Source organism: Saccopteryx leptura, chromosome 1 (assembly GCF_036850995.1).
Source record: "Saccopteryx leptura isolate mSacLep1 chromosome 1, mSacLep1_pri_phased_curated, whole genome shotgun sequence".
Classification (NCBI taxonomy): Eukaryota; Metazoa; Chordata; class Mammalia; order Chiroptera; family Emballonuridae; genus Saccopteryx; species Saccopteryx leptura.
Genome location: NC_089503.1, coordinates 294240315 through 294261520, shown reverse-complemented (window position 1 = coordinate 294261520; position 21206 = coordinate 294240315). Strand labels below are relative to the sequence as shown.

Genomic DNA, 21206 nt, shown 5'->3' with positions numbered 1-21206 from the left:
AGTGCGAAGGACTTCCCTCACAGAAAAGACACCTGGTGTTTCACGCTTTATGGCTGGGTATTTCCATGAAGTTACAAAGCTGTACTCCTTTCATTTGCAGCCCCACAGGTTTTGCTTTCAAATACCTGCAGGTGTATCCTCCCGCACCGGTTAATCTAAGAGTGTTTTTTTTTTTCCTCTTCTGTGCTAGACCGGACTTCACGACCTGACTTACAACAGCGACTCTAGGACTCTAGGACCCCTAATTCATGAGGAAGTTGAGGGCATCAAAGTTGCTCGCAATTTCACTCAAAGGAAAGAAAGAAAAAACATAAAAACCCCATTACCCTCTTAAGTAAAATCAGGAAGGCCTCGAAATGAAGGATTAGGCTGCACACCTGTGTCACGTGAAGCCATATTCCCACACGCGCGTTTCGGAAGGGGTGGCAAACCCAGACTCAGAGAGGCCGAGCCGTATAACACAGGGTTGCCTTGGCCCCGGCTCCTTTCTAGTCCTGCTTCTTAAGGGTGTGTACTCTGGAGAGTCCTGGAATAAGTACACAGAGCTACTGCAATAAGAACAAAAAGTAGGTCCTAAAGCACGCAGAGTTTCAAAGACACGCTGGGAAAGAGCTAAACTACGCAGCTGGTCAAAGACTACTATTCCCAGAATTCAATGCAGGTATCCCTGGTACGTTGCATGCCGGGAGCGATATATATGTAGATACACTCACAAGCACACACACAGACACATTATCACTACCACCACTCCCATCTATTTAGAAGCACTCAGGAGATTTTCAGCTTCTCACGTGCTTCTCTTTTTTCCGAGATGCACTGCCAAATAGAAAGCTGAATAAAGTCGCACTGGAATCCTCTACGTGACCCCACGCGTAGAGAGGGAAAAAAGGTGAAGAACGCGTTGCCATGGCTACCGTTTCCCCTGGTCACGGAATATACGCGCTCTAGAATACGGAAGTAGTTACTTTGCGACCTCTCCAAAAAGAGGGATGTGTTCTGAGTTGACGTTTATTGGACGGTTTCCCGTAGAAGCCAAAGATTCCCAAGCAAAGGGGCGGTCCCGCGTAAGAGGGGGCCGCGGAGCCACTTGATTGGAGAAAAGAGGCTATAGATGACCAATCGGGAGGAGCCACGCTTCAGGCAATAGGCACCGCACCTGGACAGGTCCGATTGGTGTACTGCGGTCCCCCCCACGAGTCCCTATTGGGTAAAGAGAGTGCGTGGTGCGGTATGATTGGCGGGTTCGTGTTTCCCGTCCCCCGCCCTCAAGAAGTGGGGTGAAAAGCGGCCGGACGAGCTTGGGGGTAGTGGGCGGACCGCGCGGCGTAAGGTGTGAGCTTCGGAGTCCTGGAGTGGCTAGGCGGAGGCGGCTCCTGCGATTAAGAGGAACTTGAGACTTACCGGCCACGCGCCATGAGGGCCCTGTGGGTGTTGGGCCTCTGCTGCGTACTGCTGACCTTCGGTGAGTGATCCCGGAGGAGCGGGCACCCCCGGATGACCCCTCTCTATCGCGGCCTCTTCTCGAAGGTTCTTGGTCCGTTGATCCTCAAAGGGGGATAAAATAACAGGACCTACGCTGGGCCGATGGGGACCATCGCCTTTCCTCGAAAGAGGCTTAGGGGCTTCCGTTTACTGTTCCTCTTCCGGAAAGAAAAAAAGAGAACAGTTATTTAGATCCCTTACTGATCTAGTGTGCGCGCCTGGGGATCTCAGCCATCTCGAGGTGGGACCTCTGGGGCTCTCGCTCCCCGGAGAGCATTGCGGGCGCCCGGCGCAAGGGCTCCTGCCGACGCCTCAGTGTTTGTGGCCGTCGGAGGTTGAGGACCCCCGCCCCCTGACTTCTGACTCCTGGTGAGCACTCGTCTCCTTTCTTAGGTGCCGGTCATCTCAAAGGCAAAGTCAGCGTGTTTTGATTCACTTGTGCTCCAGCTCCTTAACATCTTCCCGTCTCTTCCCCATTTCAGGCCCCTGGGCCCAATTTCGTTTCCCCTCGCCAGAGGTTGCACGGAGTTCTGTGTGTATTGTGACCTGTGGTGTTGAAAGCCTAGGTTTGGCATGTGCAGTTTGGAGGCCTTCTCTTGGCCTACGTGCAACACGTGCGACTAGAAGGGACCTGGTATCAAATCTGCTAAACGTTACAAAGGATCGAGGGCGGTTTTTTAGAAGTGATAGCTGCCTCCGTATTTCAGAATCAACTGGGGAACCTCAGTATCTGAACTTAAATAAGAAATAGGCCGACTTGGGTTTACATTGGGTAGTTAAACCAGGAGAGCCATTCTATCTCCCCCCCCCCCCCGTATTTACTTTACCCACCGAATTTTACAACCCCTGCCCTTGCCCTGTTTATTTTCCTTCTGAGAAGTGCACAAAACGATGTTTTACGAGGTTTTGGTGTTAAATCTTCCTTCAGGGTCGGTGCATGCTGATGATGAAGTCGATGTGGATGGCACAGTAGAAGAGGATCTGGGTAAAAGTAGAGAAGGCTCAAGGACAGATGATGAAGTAGTACAGAGGTTTGTGTCCATGTAAAACTACTCAGATAAGCCTTCTGAATCCTGTGCAACATAGTGTCTTCATTTGTGTCTCCAAACGTCCAGATGAAGTTTAACACCCTGAATTTAAATAGCTTACTGAATGGGCAGAGAAAATGTAGCAAGCATGTGCACACATACATATCTACTAACTTGCCCTAAGAATGGTCAAACTTGAATGAATTTCATTGATAACTATACTGCACACAAAAATTAGGGGATATTTCAACGCTTCATATTCCTTTTGAAATGTCCCCTAATTTTTGTGAGCAGTGCTATAGTATATTGCAGAATACTAGCACTATAACCTTCTTAAGATTTGGAAAATATTTTTAGTTGGTTTTGTACTCAGTAAGTTTATACACTTAATGATTTTTAAAAGAGGATTTCTGTCGATTGAACAGTTTTAAAAATTGACCTCTTAGGACGTCATTTTGTAGATCCCGTAGAAGCCAAAGCTTCCCAGGCAAAAGGGTGGTTCCACATATGAGGGAACATAGATGAGTATGGCTTTGTTTTTTAATAGAGGAAAGTGTTAAAAGTAACCTACTACCGTGTTAAAATACTAATGAGCTAGATAATAGTAATATTTTATCAAGGTCTCTTACTCTTTTTTTAAGACCATCTTAAGAGACCACTGTGCAGTCATCACAGATCCTGTATTTTTGGAGAGAACTAAGCAGTGCAATATTTGTTAATCAAATTTACTTTCTTAGAGAGGAAGAAGCTATTCAATTGGATGGATTAAATGCATCCCAAATAAGAGAACTTAGAGAGAAATCAGAAAAGTTTGCCTTCCAAGCTGAAGTAAACAGAATGATGAAACTTATCATCAATTCACTGTATAAAAATAAGGAGGTAAGCAACATGTGCCTAGGATGATTTTTTTCTCTACGTGGTAGCATGCTTGTTTACTTTCATAGTAGTATACTTAAATAGTAAGTCTAAGTAAGTAGTGAGTTTAAGTACCCTGTACTGTATGTACAAGAATTGCTGCTAGATCTAGAGTGTGTGAGTGTGAGAGAGTGATGAGAGATGGTTGAGGGGAGTATGTTACAGATTTTCCCTTCTTTTTCCTTTCCCCTTCAAATATGCTCATGGCCTGCTAAACAGTTGTGCGTCTTTAGGACCATTACTAACCAAGCTTCCTGTATTGCATACCTAAAGATCACTAGTAGAATAGTGGTACTGCTCTTACCTATTCAGGTGTCCCTTCTAGTTACTCCAGTCCTTTGTGTAAAGAGCTGTATCTCCATTTACCAAGATAGTAAAGCCACCTCTTTACTGTAAAGTGCTTTATCAGAGTACAGAGGAGAAATAAGTTTGATATTAAATTTTATGTCTTGTATATCTCTTCCTTTTGTTGTCTTGTGTATCTTGAGGCTAATCTAACTGTATTAAATCTGGCTTCCATTTAGATTTTCCTGAGAGAACTGATTTCAAATGCTTCTGATGCTTTAGATAAGATAAGGTTAATATCACTGACTGATGAAAATGCTCTTTCTGGAAATGAGGAACTAACAGTCAAAATTAAGGTAAGTTTAAATAAGTGGGTTTTTTTGTTTTGGGGTTTTGGTTTTTTTTTTAATAAAAAGAATCCTTGGAGAATCCATATTAATCATGGTTGACTAGGTTATGCTGTAGTAACAAGTAACTAACTCCCCAAGTCTCAGGGAGTTAAATCAAGTGTCAGCAAAATATTGCCTGTGGGCCAAATCCAACCTGTTGCCTGTCTTTATACATAAAGTTTTGTTGGAATATTGCCATTCCTGCTTGTATTTTATCTGTGACTGCTTCTGTGCTGTATGATAGAGTTGAGTAGTTGTGACATAGCCCACATGTCCCACAAAGTCCAAAGTATTTATTTTCTGGCCCTTTCACAAAGAAAGTTTGCCACTCTCATTTAAATCAATCACAGGCTGCCTGCGGCCTTTGCTTTATATCATCCTTATGTCTGGAGTATATCTGGTTGCCATGGTATGGAGACAGCTTGAGGAGGGTCTTGCATCCATTGAAGGCTCCACCCTGAGAGTCATGCTCTCCTGCAACTTATTAGCCAGACCTAGTGATATGGCCCCACCCAATCATAAATGGAGGAAGCATATTCCCATTATGTTTTGGGAGGGCAGACAGTTGGGAATATTCACAGAAGAACATTGATCATCACAGATCCTAAATGTAGAAGTCATTTACGTTTTGAATTTTTATTTTCTATCTAAGAAATAGGCAAAACAATAGTATATTTTTCTTAATTTTTTTTCAAAAAAATTGTTTTCTTTAGACTGTCTTTGCCCTTTGACATTTAGATCAGTCTTTTCCCTCTTTATATTAATATACAAAACTTAAAATTATTCTCTATCAAGATAGATGCTTATACTTACAATGTGCATTTTCTGTACAGACCATAAGATACTATAGGAAGGAAAATAATTCATTTTAGTTTTCTGTATTGGAATTGATGTTGCCCAAAGCTGGGACTTTTTTCAGTATATAACTCAGTATTTACTTGTCATACCGTGAATGTTAAGCAAATGCAGCTATCTTGTTTTTTGTCTTTCTTTAGTGTGACAAGGAGAAGAACTTGCTACATGTTACAGATACTGGCGTAGGAATGACCAGAGAAGAGTTGGTTAAAAATCTTGGTACTATAGCCAAATCTGGAACAAGCGAGTTTTTAAACAAAATGACTGAGGCACAAGAAGATGGCCGGTCAACTTCTGAATTGATTGGCCAGTTTGGTGTCGGCTTTTATTCTGCCTTCCTTGTAGCAGATAAGGTTATTGTCACATCAAAACACAACAACGATACCCAGCACATCTGGGAATCTGACTCCAATGAATTCTCTGTAATTGCTGACCCAAGAGGAAACACTCTCGGACGGGGAACGACAATTACGTGAGTGTTACTAATTCCTTATAATAATAGTAATTAATAGTTGTAATGAGGATCTTGACTCTCCAGGTCCAGTTCAGGCTCTTTGAGCAAGTGGCTTATTCTGGGCTTTAATTTCCTTAAATGTTTTTGAGAACCTGCAATGGTCCAGACACAAAGAGTTATGATGGCTGCTATACAGAGGGCATAAGTAGGAAGGGTTAGCTCTTCCAGGGGAGAAGGCAAATTGGGGGCCTCACAGAGAAGAAGTGGCTTGGTCCATGGTTTCGCGGAACAGCGTGTCCACAGGATTAAAGTTTTCCGAAGGACAACAGGGCTGGACAAGAAGAGACCCTTTGGGTGACCACTGTATTCAAGATCTGAGGTACTAACCAAGGTAGGGGTGGGTTGTAGAGATAAAGGGCTTGAAGAAAATTCATGAAAGAAAATTTTTTTGGAAGAAAATGTCTCATTTGAGGATAATTGGAAATAATTGAAATTTAATTTATGCCAATAACTATTGTTTGTATAATGATACAGATCTTATGCCCAGTATTTGGTGCTTATAACTGCACTGTGAAGTAAACCAGGCACTTTTTTCCCCATAATTCAACTCTAAAGTTTCTTAACATTAAGTATTCAAGAAGGAAAGAAGCATATATCTTACCATTTTGACCAATTTTCTTCATCTTGTCTTCATGCTCACAGATGTTCCTTTAATGAAGGCTAATTAGAGGACTGCGTTTTTGTGCTTTTACTAATTTATTTTTCCTGATTTATGTTTCCCTGCCTTTGTTATTAACATGGACATTTCCCAGTCTCATCAGGAGGCATCGTTAATAGTCATACCCCAGTGCCCTCTCTCATTAGATGTTAGAGTGTAAGTAAATCACAGCTCTTAACTAGAAAGAGATAGAAAATGATGTCCCAAGAGGTGCTGATGTTTTAGGGTACCGAGAGACAGTCAAGATGACCTAGACATAAGCTTCATGGAAGCAAAAAATTTTGTTGACAGCTCTCTATTCCTGTAGCGTAACCCTTGACCGGCAATATTTGCATAAATCAATAAGGTAATGACTGTTTGATAATTAAATGAAACTTGACAACAGGTTCTGCTTTCCCTGGGCAAAATTGCCCTTTTCCTTCAAGTCTTCCTGCCCCACTATTCACTCAACAGTACTCATACCTTTTTTGATTTTTTTTTTTATATGGGAGAGAGAGACATCAATTCATTGTTCCACATAGTTGTGCATTCATTGATTGCTTCTCATATGTGCCTTGACTGGCAATAGAACTGAGCCAGGGACCTCTGCTCTCTGGGTCAAGACTCTGTCCACTGTGCATCATCAGGCTCAACAGATGCTCATTTGAGTGCCTATTACCTGCTAGGGTATAAGGCTACAGTAGAGAATAAGACAGATGTGGTCCCTGCTTTCACATGGCTCATTCTAGTGGGGGGAGGGGAGACATGAAGTCATTGTTTCAAAGTGCTAAAAATGAGCTTGGGATACCTCCCTTACCAGAGGCCTTTCTGAAATAGCAGTAGGTTCAGCTATTCCAGGCAGCAAGCACAGCATGTTGAAAGTTTCAGACAAGCCCATTTGAGGAACTGAATGTCTAGAGTGGCCAAAGGAAAATGGGAGAGTGAAGGCAAGGAAGTGACAAGGTCAAGACCCTGCCTTATTTGTACCCCTGTTAACCTCTGATGTATCCATATGAGAAATTTTGTGAGGATTAAATGAGAACATGAAATTAGTATCCAATAAATGCTAACTGATTCAGTTGCCTCTCCTACCATAATGAGGGCGGTATTCTATATTTTTCCCTAAAGCTAGTCTCCACTTAAGATCTCTCATCTTCTCAGAGACTAAGCAAAAATTATATCCTACCCTATCTTTTTTGTTTTTGTTTTGTTTTGTTTTTACAGAGACAGAGAGTCAGAGAGAGGGATAGTTAGGGACAGACAGATAGGAACAGAGAGAGTTGAGAAACATCAATCATTAGTTTTTCATTGCAACACCTTAGTTCATTGATTGCTTTCTTATATGTGCCTTGACCGCGGGCCTTCAGCAGACCGAGTAACCCTTTGCTCAAGCCAGTGACCTTGGATCCAAGCTGGTGAACTTTGCTCAAACCAGATGAGCCCATGCTCAAGCTGGCGACCTCAGGGTCTCGAACCTGGGTCCTCAGCATCCCAGTCCGACGCTCTATCCACTGCACCACCACCTGGTCAGACAACCTACACCATCTTTTAAAGTCAGCATTTCCTATACACCTCCCTCTTTGCCATCAAAGTGTAAGCATGTCCTGGACTCTGGTTTAAAGGGCTGGCAGTGGTGCCATCTGCCCTCCTGTGGGGCACACACTCAGTTGCTCTCCCCCTTCACAGTTGAGCTTAAAGAAGTACACTGTACTTGTCTTTGCTGCTACTTCATCTGCTGTCATGCCTTGGCCCACTGTGTTTCTAATCCACCACCATTACATGAACTAAGTCACCAGTAATCCTTGTTGCTAAATCCAGTGGATTCAGGGTTTTTTTTAACTGACACTGCTCCCAGCAATAGATTCTCTTTTTTTTTTTCTTAGTTTTTCTGTGGTTTAGTCTACAGAATTGGCTTTTTGCTACACACTCTTTAAGACAGTCTACTGCCTAGCTTCCATGACCTTATATATCTTTTTATATGTAACTTTGTTCATTTCTTAAATGTTGGTATTCTCCTTCTCTAAAAGTTAAGTTACAGTCCTTTTCTCATTATCTTTGTGTTCCTCATTTACTCTTAACCACTGTCATAGATTCAGGTTCCAGATTTTTCTCAGGACTCTCAAATCTATATTGTTAATGTAGAACAGAAATCGGCAAACTTTTTTTTAAAGGGCCAGCTAAGTTTGTGGACTGTAGTATCTGTCACATGTCACAACTCTGCTGTTCTAGCTGAAAGCAACCATAGACAATATATGACAAGGTTGTGTCCCGATAATATTTCTTATGGACCCCAGCCATCCATAGTTTCAACTTCTGATCTGTATCTCAGTAATGGACACTGTTCATATATCTAATTGCCATTTAAATATCTCTAAGGGCCCTGGCCGGTTGGCTCAGCAGTAGAGCATCAGCCTGGCGTGCGGGGGACCCGGGTTCGATTCCCGGCCAGGGCACATAGGAGAAGCGCCCATTTGCTTCTCCACCCCACCCCCTCCTTCCTCTCTGTCTCTCTCTTCCCCTCCCGGGCGCCAGGGATGGCTCCTTGGCCTCTACCCCAGGCGCTAGAGTGGCTCTGGTCGCGGCAGAGCGACGCCCTGGAGGGGCAGAGCATCACCCCCTGGTGGGCAGAGCATCGCCCACAGGGGCGTGCCGGGTGGATCCCGGTCAGGCGCGGGAGTCTGTCTGACTGTCTCTCCCCGTTTCCAGCTTCAGAAAAGAAAAAGAAAAAGAAAAAAATAAATAAATATCTCTAAGATGTCAAACCATCAGCTTCAGCTTGCATCCAAAATTGAACTCTTTTACAACCCAGCATCTCTCAAAAAAAATACTCTGCTCTGAGACCAGAGACTCAGTCACCTCATTAATCTGTGTTATATATACTGTCTGTCTGCTTATTGGCAAATGCTGTTAAACTATTAACATTTTGAGGCAGGAAGGGAACCGTGGATACAACATCCTTCATTTTGGGGGAGAGCACAGACATCAAGATACGGGGTACCTACCTACTGTGTTTGTGAATATGATGTGATTTGGTTTTTATTTTTTACAGAAAGAGTCAGAGAGGGTCAGATAGGGACAGATGGGAATGGAGAGAGATGAGAAGCATCAATTCTTCATTATAGCCACTTTAGTTGTTCATTGATTGTTTTCTCATTTGTGCCTTGACCAGGGGGCTATGGCAGAGCGAGTGACCCCTTGCTCAAGCCAGCGACCATGGGGTCCTTGTCTATGATCCCATGCTCAAGCAGGATGAGCCTGCGCTCAAGCCTGCAACCTCAAGGTTTTGAACCTGGGTCCTCTGCGTCTCTGTCTGACACTCTATCCTCTGTGCCACTGCCTGGTCAGGCAATATATGTTGTGATTTGTTAATTCTGGTGAGAGGAGGGAAGGGTTTGCAGAAGGGACAGTAAGGAAGAAGAGGAAGCAGTGCTACAGTTTTCAGTGTTGAAGTTAGCTAAACTGGTACTGTCCAGTAGAACTCTGGTGGAAATGCTCTGTGTCTGCATTGTCAATATGGCAGCCATCAGCCACGCGTGACTGTTGACTACTTGGAATATGGCCGTGTATCTAAAGAACTAACTTGAAATTATATTTGAATACTTATATTTGATTGGTGGTTACTGTTTTGAATGGTTTAGATATAACAATAGTTCAGATTAATTTTCTAGCTTTTAAGAAATGTTTTTATTAGGGGTCCACTAATCAAATAATCATTTGATTTCTAGATTCTTTCAGAGTGCGTATAATTTCACTTTTCTCCAGAATGTTTTCTCACCTTGTACGAGCTTAAGATTTCAGTTCTTGAATGAAAAAAACCAACATATTTACAGGTTGAAAACATTTTCATTTTCTACTTGGAACTAAGGATATTCTCCATTTGAGGGAATGCAGGGAAGATTCCTCCTTTTATCATACCCATATTTGGTGTATTTAGCTCACAAACCCTTATTGGTTGAAGAGAGTTCTTAACTTGAATAACAGGATATCTTGGATTAAAGAGAACTGCTGGCTATTAGTATCATGAAGCAGAATTTATAATCAGCTCTTCTAAACCATGGATATCTCTTTGTAAGTGTCTTATTTCCCTTGCAGCCTTGTTTTGAAAGAAGAAGCATCTGATTACCTTGAATTGGATACAATTAAAAATCTCGTCAAAAAGTACTCACAGTTCATAAACTTTCCTATTTATGTATGGAGCAGCAAGGTAAATCTATATTGCTAAAAATTTATATGTGTTACCTTGGCACATAATATTTAAGGAAACTTAAATGTGGTTTTTTCCAGTTCAGGATACTTGGGGTTTTCTTACAGAAGACCTACTTTGTTAAGCTATCATTTTTGTTCCATATTCTGTAGATGAAATCTGAATCGTTCAAGGCATGAGTTTAACCATAATTCAACTTTCTGCTTCAACAGACTGAAACTGTTGAGGAACCCATAGAAGAAGAAGAAACGGCAAAAGAAGAAAAAGAAGAATCTGATGATGAGGCTGCAGTAGAAGAAGAAGAAGAAGAAAAGAAACCGAAAACTAAAAAAGTAAGTCTAGTTTATGCCCCTACTTAAAGAATTGTTCAGGCTATGTTAGAGAAAACATGAAAACCTAAGTATGCACTGATTTGAGGCAAGCTCCAATTCTTAAAGTTTGTTGTTTTCCAAATGGTAAGTCCATCTTTTAAAAATAAGGACTCTGTGTGTTTCTCCTCTTCAGCAAAGTTACATCAAACACAACTCGTTTTTATGCAATTCTGACTTACATATATTGCTTAGGACTGGTAGCTTGTAGTACGTTTTGAATCTTATCTTTTAAAAGCATTCTGCACCTTCTGTCATGTAGGTATTAACTATAGAAGTAGCTCTGACTTGCTTAGGAAGCAGAGTTGGTAGAAGCTGTTATGGTTATGGATTTTGAGAAATACTTATTTTAAAATGTTGGATTTCGATGTCATGAAATATATAACATCATTTTAACCTCAAAATATATTTTTAAGAAATAACATTTTAGCTAAAAATAATGAAAAAATTGGTTTTTTATCCATTATAATAACCATTTGCTTTTTTTTGTATTAAATATCAATTTTAAGTCAGTCTTAAATGTTGAGAAACACTTTTTATTTTATATATACCAGTATACTGCTCACAAAAATTAGGAAATATTTCAAAATGAATATGAAGCGATAAAACATCCCCTAATTTTTGTGAGCAGTATAGTTGCCAGTTACCATACTAGATTAGAGGTTCCTCCCATGTTCTCTTTTGAATGGTCATAAAGCTATGGTTTCCACTAGTGCAGAGAGACTTATGAAATATTATTAACTTCAGGTTGAAAAAACTGTCTGGGATTGGGAACTTATGAATGATATCAAACCAATATGGCAGAGACCATCAAAAGAAGTTGAAGATGATGAATATAAAGCTTTCTACAAATCATTTTCAAAGGTAAATATTATATAGAATGAGATAATAAAATACTAAATTTCAAAATAAATTTAAAACAATTTATTGTTTTAAACAGTTGCTTCATTTTTTAATCCCATGTATTTTATATTTTGCATTAAAACAGTGATTCTGAGCAGAAAGCTGTAGGCTTCACCAGATGGCTAAGGGGTCTGTGTTACAACAATGTTACCTACATGGGGACGTGTTTGTTTCCGCTGTACAGCCCATGAAACAAAGCTGTGCTGCATAGCTTTCAATGCAGTCTTTAGAGAGCTTGTTTACAAGAACATCAAATAGTTACTGTGAGGTACACCTAGGTAGGAATAATTACTAACTCTGCTTTTTACTGTTCCTTCTTGTAACTCTTAAGAATCCAAAACTAGCAAAGATTAAGATTATTTCAAGTTAATGTTTCCCAAACCTCATTTTGTACAAAACAGAATCATTTAATGGACTTTACATAACTAGATAAAATTTAGTATGTTGTGATTGTATTTGTTCTTTTTTTAAAAAACTTTATTTTATTGAGTTGAGAGAGAGAGAGGAAGGGGAGAGACAGAAACATTGATGTATGTTCCCTGACCGGGTATTGAAACCACAACCTTTGCATATCAGCACAGTGCTCTAGTCTAACCAACCAAGCTATCCAGCGAGGGCTATGATGTATTTGTCCTTTGCTCTTTATTCCAGCTGTTGATTTATTACTTAATCTTTGTTTTCCCTATGTTATAACATCTAACCATTCTTTAAACTTTACTTTGATTCTCTAAAGTCCTAGTTTATATAAAGATACTTTGACTGAGGGCAGTTATATTAGAAATATAATGTGAGCCACATAATATCTTAAATGCTTTTAGAAGTCACATTTTTTTAAAAAGATAAAACAGGTGAATTTAATTGTTAATATATTTTATTAACCCAACATACCCAAAATAGTATTATTTCAACACATAATCTATATAAAAAATCATAATTTACTTTTTGGGGTGTTTTTATACGATATCTTCAAAGTCTGGCTGTGTGTTTTAAACCTAACATCACATCTCAGTTCAAACGAGCCACATGTGGGTACAGTAATGGACAATGTGATCTAGGAAATTTCCATCTTTATTCTTTTGTGCCTGTTTACATACTTCTATGTCTACTGCCATAATCCAGATTACATGAGAGAAATCTGTTCCTGAGAAGTTTTCATGGTTGACCAGTACACTCATGAAGTGTTACATGTGACTTTATCATTTAGGCACAATAGTAGTTTTCCCATGATGTTCTCACACATATGGAACCTAGATTCATCCATCCTTCCCAAGTGTGGAGTATCCTTATTGACAGTCACCATCAAAACAACCATGTCTGGCTCTGGCCGGTTGGCTCAGTGGTAGAGCATCGGCCTGGTGTGCAAGAGTCCCGGGTTCAATTCCCGACCAGGGCACACAGGAGAAGCGCTCATCTGCTTCTCTACCCCTCCCCCTCTCCTTCCTCTCTGTCTCTTTCTTCCTCTCCCGTAGCCAAGGCTCCTTTGGAGCAAAGTTGGCCTGGGCTCTGAGGATGGCTCCTTGGCCTCTGCCTCAGGTGCTAGAATGGCTCTGGTTGCAGCAGAGCAACGCCCCAGATGGGCAGAGCATCACCCCCTGGTGGGCGTGCCAGGTGGATCCCGGTGGGGCGCATGTGGGAGTCTGCCTCCCCGTTTCCAACTTCAGAAAAATACAAAAAAAGCAAAAAACATGTCTAGCCAGTTAAAATTGCAATCTTAATTGTTTCTTCTTCCCTCCAGGCCCTCTGCCTTTTATTAGTTAAATGTTAAATGGAACTAACTGTACTGTGTAATAAATAGTTTAGCCTTTTGTACTGCCTTTTTTGGTGCCTGTTGAGTAACTCAGTACCAACTCTATAGGAAAGCGATGACCCCATGGCTTATATCCACTTTACTGCTGAAGGGGAAGTTACCTTCAAGTCAATTTTATTTGTACCCACATCTGCACCACGTGGTCTGTTTGATGAATATGGATCTAAGAAGAGCGATTACATTAAGGTGAGTTTTTTAAGTAATTTAAACAATTTAAAATTTGAAAGGTACAGTTTCCAGAAAGTGACCGTTTTCTGTCTTTGCTCAGCTGTACGTGCGCCGAGTGTTCATCACAGACGACTTCCATGACATGATGCCCAAGTACCTGAATTTTGTCAAGGGTGTTGTAAGTGTCTGAAGATTGGGAGGAGGGAGGGTTAGAGTGGGGGCTAATCGGTTTGGTTTGGTTTGTGTGGGGTTTTTTCCAGAGTTTCTGTTGCTCACTGACCTTTCTTTTGCCATATGTAGGTGGACTCAGATGATCTCCCCTTGAATGTTTCCCGTGAGACTCTTCAGCAACATAAACTGCTGAAGGTGAGTGTCTCTGAGGAGAGACCGGCTGCTTTGCTCTTTGATTGGACCACAGAGGACAGTTTGCATTAGTAGAGTCACCAGATTTTGAGACTAGTCTTTGGCTGTTCAAATAAATTTAATTTCACTCTGGATTTCTGAAATCTTGAAATTCTGATTACATCATCCCAAAAAATTTTCAAACATATTGAAGAGTCAAAATAGTTATATAGAGAACACATATACATACAATACACACATACTTCCTAGTCTAAAGTTAGTATGTAAACATTAAAGCAATCTTGTGACTGTTTCCACTGGACCACTTAAGTTTTACTCAGTCCACCATCAGGGTGTTCACCATTCCTGCTACCTTACAGCTTGTAGGTTCTCAAGAGTTTGAGCTGAGGTTCTCTAATCAGTCATTCTTTCATTTTGTTTAGGTAATTAGAAAGAAGCTTGTCCGTAAGACTCTCGACATGATCAAAAAGATTGCTGATGAGAAATACAATGATACTTTTTGGAAAGAATTTGGTACCAACATCAAGCTTGGTGTGATTGAAGACCATTCAAATCGCACACGTCTTGCTAAACTTCTTAGATTCCAGACTTCTCATCATCCAAGTGACATTACTAGTCTAGACCAGTATGTGGAAAGAATGAAGGAGAAACAGGACAAAATCTACTTCATGGCTGGGTCCAACAGAAAAGAGGTGAGATGAACTTCAACTGTCAGGGATTGTGGTTTGTAGCTATAAAGTTACAGCCAACTCTTGAGAACAAAAAGAACTTCATTGTAGTTTTGAACATATAGTTATGAGGCCTGGACAGTCACTTATATTTTGTAAATCTCTTTATTCTCCATCTGTAAATGAGGTTGTTACTACTATTTAAACATAGTTACTGAATGAATAAATAAATACATCACGGCTAGACTTGGAAAACTTACATTCCCTTTACTTTGTAGGCGGAATCTTCTCCATTTGTTGAGCGACTTCTGAAAAAGGGCTATGAAGTGATTTATCTCACAGAACCTGTGGACGAATACTGCATTCAGGCTCTTCCTGAATTTGACGGGAAGAGGTTCCAGAATGTTGCCAAGGAAGGAGTCAAGTTTGATGAAAGTGAGAAAACTAAGGAGAATCGTGAAGCAATAGAGAAAGAATTTGAGCCTCTGCTCAATTGGATGAAAGATAAAGCCCTCAAGGACAAGGTATTATGGAAATTAGAAAGTGAAAATTTTAGTATCTGTATTTCTTTTTGTTTTGTTTTATCAAATTAAACTTTGCAACTGGTTACTTTGTAACCATTAAAACTTACAAGACAACATTTACTATTATAATTAAATTATTGGGAGGACAAGCTTAAACTTTAGGAACTACAAAGATTACAAGGATTAAGCTGATTATTCTATATGTAGGTGCTGAGGGTTTTTTCCTTTATAATTGAAGGTTTTCTGTAGTTTAATATTGCTCTTATAATAAGTTTTTACACATTGTTTTAAATTTTATATAACAAGTTGGTGTTTAAGTATTTCTGTCTGAAGAATTCAGATTATTAAATGACAGTGTCTTCTATGATCTGAATGAGAGTTACTTTAATGGCCTACCTCTATGTTTATAAGCTTAAGTGATAAATCTGTGAAGAGTTGAAATGCAGTTATTGAATGGCCTTAACTCTTGATATTTACATGTCTCTAACTTTGATTTCTCATCCTAAGATTGAAAAGGCTGTGGTGTCTCAGCGCCTGACAGAATCTCCGTGTGCTCTCGTAGCCAGCCAGTATGGGTGGTCTGGCAACATGGAGAGAATCATGAAAGCTCAAGCATACCAAACAGGCAAGGACATCTCTACGAAGTAAGTGTCCTTGGGAAAGTCCCTGCCAGGGTCTTGGCTTTTGTCTAGCCTTCCTTGAGTCTAGAGGCTGACATTAAGAACTGATGTGTTTTGCCTGATCAGACGGTGGTGCAGTGGATAGAGCGTCAGACTGGGATGTGGAGGACCCAGGTTCGAGACCCTGAGGTCGCCAGCTTGAGCCCAAGGTCACTGGCTCACGCGTAGGGTCACTCAGTCTGCTGTAGCCCCCCCCTCAAGGCACATATAAGCAATCAATCAATCAATGAACAACTAAGTAGCTGCAATGAAGAATTGATGTTTCTCATCTCTCTCACTTCCTGTCTGTCCCTATCTGTCCCTCTCTCTGACTCTGTCTCTCCCACAAGAAAAAGAAAAGGACTAATGTGTTTTAAGTGTCACAATATATTAGGTAGACAACAAGATTATAAAGGGGTTCTTTATATATTGATAAAGATCTTGGACTCATGATTTATAGTATTTTATATACAAATGCAAATTTTCTTAATCTGCTACACAAATTGTCTTTTTCATTAGACAATTTGCTGGCAGTGAAGTCAATGACAATTGTACTTCTCAAATGAGTTAAATCTTGTTTTTAGCCACCAAACCCCTCCCCCAAATAGTATGCTCCACAGAATTAAAGGTGAAATATGACCCATGAGTTAACAAGTATTTGAACTCCAAATACTGGAGGTAAGTGGGTCTTTGGTACCTTCTATTTTTAAGAAATATTTCCAGTTTGTTTTATTGTCATATCAGTGGCCTTAAAAATTACTTTCTTCCTGCTTTTATTCTTTTTTCTTCCACTAGAATAACATATTTGCTACCTAGTTGTCATACTCTTTTTCCCAAGGCCTAGCTTAAGGATTCTTTTCACAAATGTATTTATAAAAATAAATGTGGACATTACTTACACACACATATACACTTCATAATTAGGATGATTAACCAATATGCGTTTACACAATAAAATGTTAATGTGCTATCTTGCTTATATTTTTGTCTCCTAACTAGATTATAAACTTCAAGTGGAGAACAGGTTTCTGCTTATCCATTGCAACACTATAGTACTCGTTTAATAAATGTCCATTTGTTTCCGTCATTCATTATAGGAAGTTACCTTTCATTCAACAAACATTTGAGCATCTACTAGGTTTACACATTGATGGTCTAAAGTAGACATTACTGCTATCTTTGTGACATTCATTCTAGTCAGGGTGACAAATCAAGTCATCTTCTAAGCCCAGCACACCCAGATCATGGGTATATACCAAGATGGGGACATATGTTGTTCCTCCCTGTCCTCAGCATGCAGCTGTAGGAGAGAGAACAGTCATAGCTGATGATAAAATGCTAAAGGTTATGAAAGTATGTTTAGAATTGAGAACTGAGTTTAGATAAAAGAAGCAATTAGTTTTTCTTAGAACCATATTGGTGAAGTCATCATGGAGAAGATGCTATTTGAGCAACACCCAGAGGCTGCCTAGATGACTTCAGAACTTTGAGAGACAGCAGGAATTAAAGTCGTGAAAATAAATTATGTGGGGATGAACAAGACATTAAATCATTTCATCCACTCAACAAACTATCCTAGTGCTTGGGATTCATTAGTAAATAAAGTAATTCTCTTTATGTAACTCTTTCGTCTAACCATGCCCTTTAAAAGGCAAGGCATGATGTAGCACTGTAAGTACATTATGAAAGTTAGCAATAGAAAAAAGGAAATGTAGCCTGACCCGGCAGTGGCACAGTGGATAGAGTGTTGGACCGGGACACGGAGTACCCAGGTTCGAAACCCCGAAGTCACCTGCTTGAGCTTGCACTTGAGCCCAAAGTCGCTGGCTTAAGCAAGGTATCACTGGCTCAGCTGCAGCCCCCCACCCACCCAGTCAAGGCACGTATGAGAAAGCAATCAATAACTAAGGTGCCACAACAAAGAACTGATGCTTCTCATCTCTCTCCCTTCCTGTCTGTCCCTATCTGTCCTCTGACACAAAAAGAAAAAAAAATATATGGACCCTGAAATGTGATATTTGTTGATGTTCATTTTTATCCTTTAACAGTTATTATGCCAGCCAGAAGAAAACATTTGAAATCAATCCTAGACATCCGCTTATCAAAGACATGCTTCGACGAGTTAAGGTGAGTAATATTACAGCCATGCATACTCCTTCATCTTGAATACTTTGTACCTTTTAATCAAGTGTGATTTCTTCTGTTTCAGGAAGATGAAGATGACAAAACAGTTTCAGATCTTGCTGTGGTTTTGTTTGAAACGGCAACACTGAGGTCAGGGTATCTTTTACCAGACACAAAAGCATATGGAGATAGAATAGAAAGAATGCTTCGCCTCAGTTTAAACATTGACCCTGATGCAAAGGTTTGTATTCCCAACCTTCCCACATAGGCTTAATTTTTTTGTTCTTCATTTAAGATAGGTTTCCCATGATTAAGTGATGTAGCTCTGAGAAGTTGGACTAATTTCTACTTTTTAGAAATTACTAAATGTTTGACTCCCCAGTGTCATGCACTATGCTAGAAATTAAACAAATTCTTTTACATTTTTGGTTGGGGGTTTTTTGGGTCTAACCTGCCTGTTAGCTTGACTATTAACTGATTCGAGGATTATGAAATTATGATAGTATACATTTAAATGGGCAAGGTGAAAATAGATCCATTAATGGGCTCATAAATGTTACCCTTAGGTCGAAGAAGAACCCGAAGAAGAACCTGAAGAAACAACAGACGACACCACAGAAGATACAGAACAAGACGAAGAGGAAGAAATGGATGCCGGCACAGATGAAGAGGAACAAGAAACAGCAGAGGTATAAAACAGATCGGGAGTGGGCCTTGCGTTCTTACTTCTGGCAAAGTCAGGACTGCAGAGAGGTCAGGCTTACAGAAACCTAGTCCTGATTAAGTGTCTCATCTCAAAATCAAAAGCTGGAGCAAATCACAGTTTTTCTTTAAAGTGTATATTTTGATCTCCCAACTTTTCTTTTAGTCATCCATTCCTGAGAAGTTTTTGAACAGATTTTCCTTAGCCCACAGTGCTTCTAGACTCTGCCATTTGCTCTGCCTTACTATATAATAATGTTAGGGTGTGTTTTAAGTTTTTGGTTGTTTGTATTCAGGGGCCATTGATCTTAGTGGGCTCTAATTATCTAAAATTTTCTGCAAATTAGCAAGGTGAGGTTTTAGTCTACAGCTGAAATAATGGAAATAGATGTAGCCTATTGTGTTTTTTCCATATAAACCTGGGAGCTAAGGGTTTTATTTCCACTAGCTTTTAATATCTTCTGATTTTTGTTTTCACAGAAATCTACAGCTGAGAAAGATGAATTGTAAATTGCACTCTCACCATGTGGATCCTGTATGGAGAAGGAATGTGAAATTTAAGTCATTTCTTTTGGGAGAGACTTGTTGTGGATGCTTCCCCCAGCTCCCCTTCCCCTGCACTGTAAATTGTTGACATCGTGGGTCACAGGAAGAAGAGGGTTTTTTAGTTGAATTTTTTTTTTAACATTCCTCATGAATGTAAATTTGTACTATTTAACTGACTATTGGTGTAAAATCTTGTCATGTGTATAAAAATAAAAAAGATCCCAAATATTTGTGTCTTGCCTTTTTCTTTAATTCAAAGAAGTATGTTAAGTCAATATAGAGGAAAGATAATTCTCCTTACAGAAGAATTCCAAATATATATGTAGATGTTCCACTTTCCAGGAAGTAGAACTTAATCTTTTGAGTGTGGGCCCGACTCAGTGACTGTCTTCTCAAGAATCAAGTTGGAAAGGTGAAAATAGTGATCTCATAGCAGAGAAACCTGGCAGACACTACCTTAACTAAGTGATCAAGGTTAGTATCAATAGTGATGTCCTGTGCCCTCTTACATGATGTGATAAGGGCATTTCACCTCCTAGTCTTCCCCAAAATCCATAGTCTTTACCATATGAGAAAAATATCAGACAAACCTAGAATATGTGAACAGTACTCTTCAAAAGTTTCAATGCCAAAACCAAGGGAAGTCACAAATTTAAGGAGACTGGACAACTAACTGAAGTGCAGTACCCTGCATTAAAAGTCCCAATAAAGGCTGATCTAGAGTTAATTGGTTCCTTAGCTTTGACATGTAATAAGGTAATTTATGATGATAGTGTTCACAGGAATGGGGAAAGTTCTACAGGAACTGTACTAATTTCTCTATAAATTTAAACTTACCCCAAAATAAAGCAATCTAAAAAATCTCCCATAATCCTACCACAGAGATATCTATACATATTAAGATACTCATTGAGCTATCCATTTCTTTTGAAATGACCGGTCCACAGAGAAAGAATAACTTACATTATTACTGTTTTATTTATATTAAGTTTGAACGATGTTTTATTTTTTAAAAATGACCAGATTCCCTGTTACATCCGTCTAAGACTCACTCTTGACTCGGTCACGTGATACATTTATCCGTCCCACCCTAAAGGCCGGCCCGTGAAAATATTTTCTGACATTAAACCAGTCCATGGCCCAAAAAAGGTTGGGGACCACTGATTCATGGGATAGTTCTCTAATTTCACTAGTTATATAACCATTCAAAATGGTACTTTTTTTTTTTTTTTTTTAACCAGCCAAGAAGAGAAAATATTCAGTTCATATTCAAATATCATGAGTATGTTAAAAAAACTAATTTTATGTACTAGGAAGTTTTGTTAGGGATATCACAACTTTCCTGATAATCTAGGATGACTTTCTGGAATTGTTCTGTTCATTGCATGCTTACCATTCCCTCTCCCCAAGCTGTTTTTCCAGGTTTCATCTGCAATAATTTTGAAATTTCTAACTAATTGCTACTTAAATGTATTTATTTTAAAAATCTGCGCAGCTGCTTTTCCCTTATAAGAAATAAAATGGGAGCTCAGCCAAAGAAACATGCCATAATGAAGGTATAAGCTTATTTTCATAAGTGTTTGTTATTTATAGTTACATTTCCCATTTTTTACCACAATAAATTACCAGTTTAATGAAAATTGCTACTACATAAGTTAAAGCCTTGGGTTGCATTAAGTAGTGACATCTGAAATGTGTTTCTCGGAATCTTCAAATTATAAATTCTGAATTTCCACTGTTTCCAGCAGGAAGCATAAAAAGCACCCACTCCTCCTCAGTTTTTGGTTAAAAAAAGGCAGTATGTCAAATACTTTGCACAGTAACTATAAATTACCAAATAGGTTGCAACTAGTCTGTCTTGCCCCCCCCACACACACACACAGTTTTTAAGGAATAATCGAATACTACTTAGTTTTGGGGTTGTATATGTCATATTGGGTTCGCTGGGAAGCACTGAGATGGAGTTTAGTATACAGGATGTTTATTAAGGAGTGCTCTTAGATAACACTTGTGGAAGACAGGACATGGGATTGAGCAGAAGGAGAAGCTGAGCTGCAATGCAGGT

At 39.6% G+C, this 21206-nt stretch overlaps 1 protein-coding gene across 1 annotated transcript; it reads left to right on the top strand.

The window, feature by feature from the left end:
* The first annotated feature begins 1286 nt into the window (after positions 1 to 1286).
* Positions 1287 to 19369, top strand: HSP90B1 (heat shock protein 90 beta family member 1). The gene is made up of 18 exons (XM_066356419.1): positions 1287 to 1462; positions 2411 to 2513; positions 3248 to 3389; positions 3950 to 4066; positions 5095 to 5426; positions 10198 to 10309; positions 10522 to 10641; positions 11425 to 11541; positions 13436 to 13573; positions 13656 to 13733; positions 13856 to 13921; positions 14341 to 14610; positions 14865 to 15110; positions 15618 to 15754; positions 17818 to 17896; positions 17979 to 18134; positions 18460 to 18582; positions 19076 to 19369. The coding sequence occupies exons 1-18, from the start codon at positions 1414 to 1416 to the stop codon at positions 19103 to 19105; spliced, it is 2415 nt and encodes an 804-aa protein (XP_066212516.1). The 5' UTR covers positions 1287 to 1413; the 3' UTR covers positions 19106 to 19369.
* The last annotated feature ends 1837 nt before the right edge of the window (positions 19370 to 21206 follow it).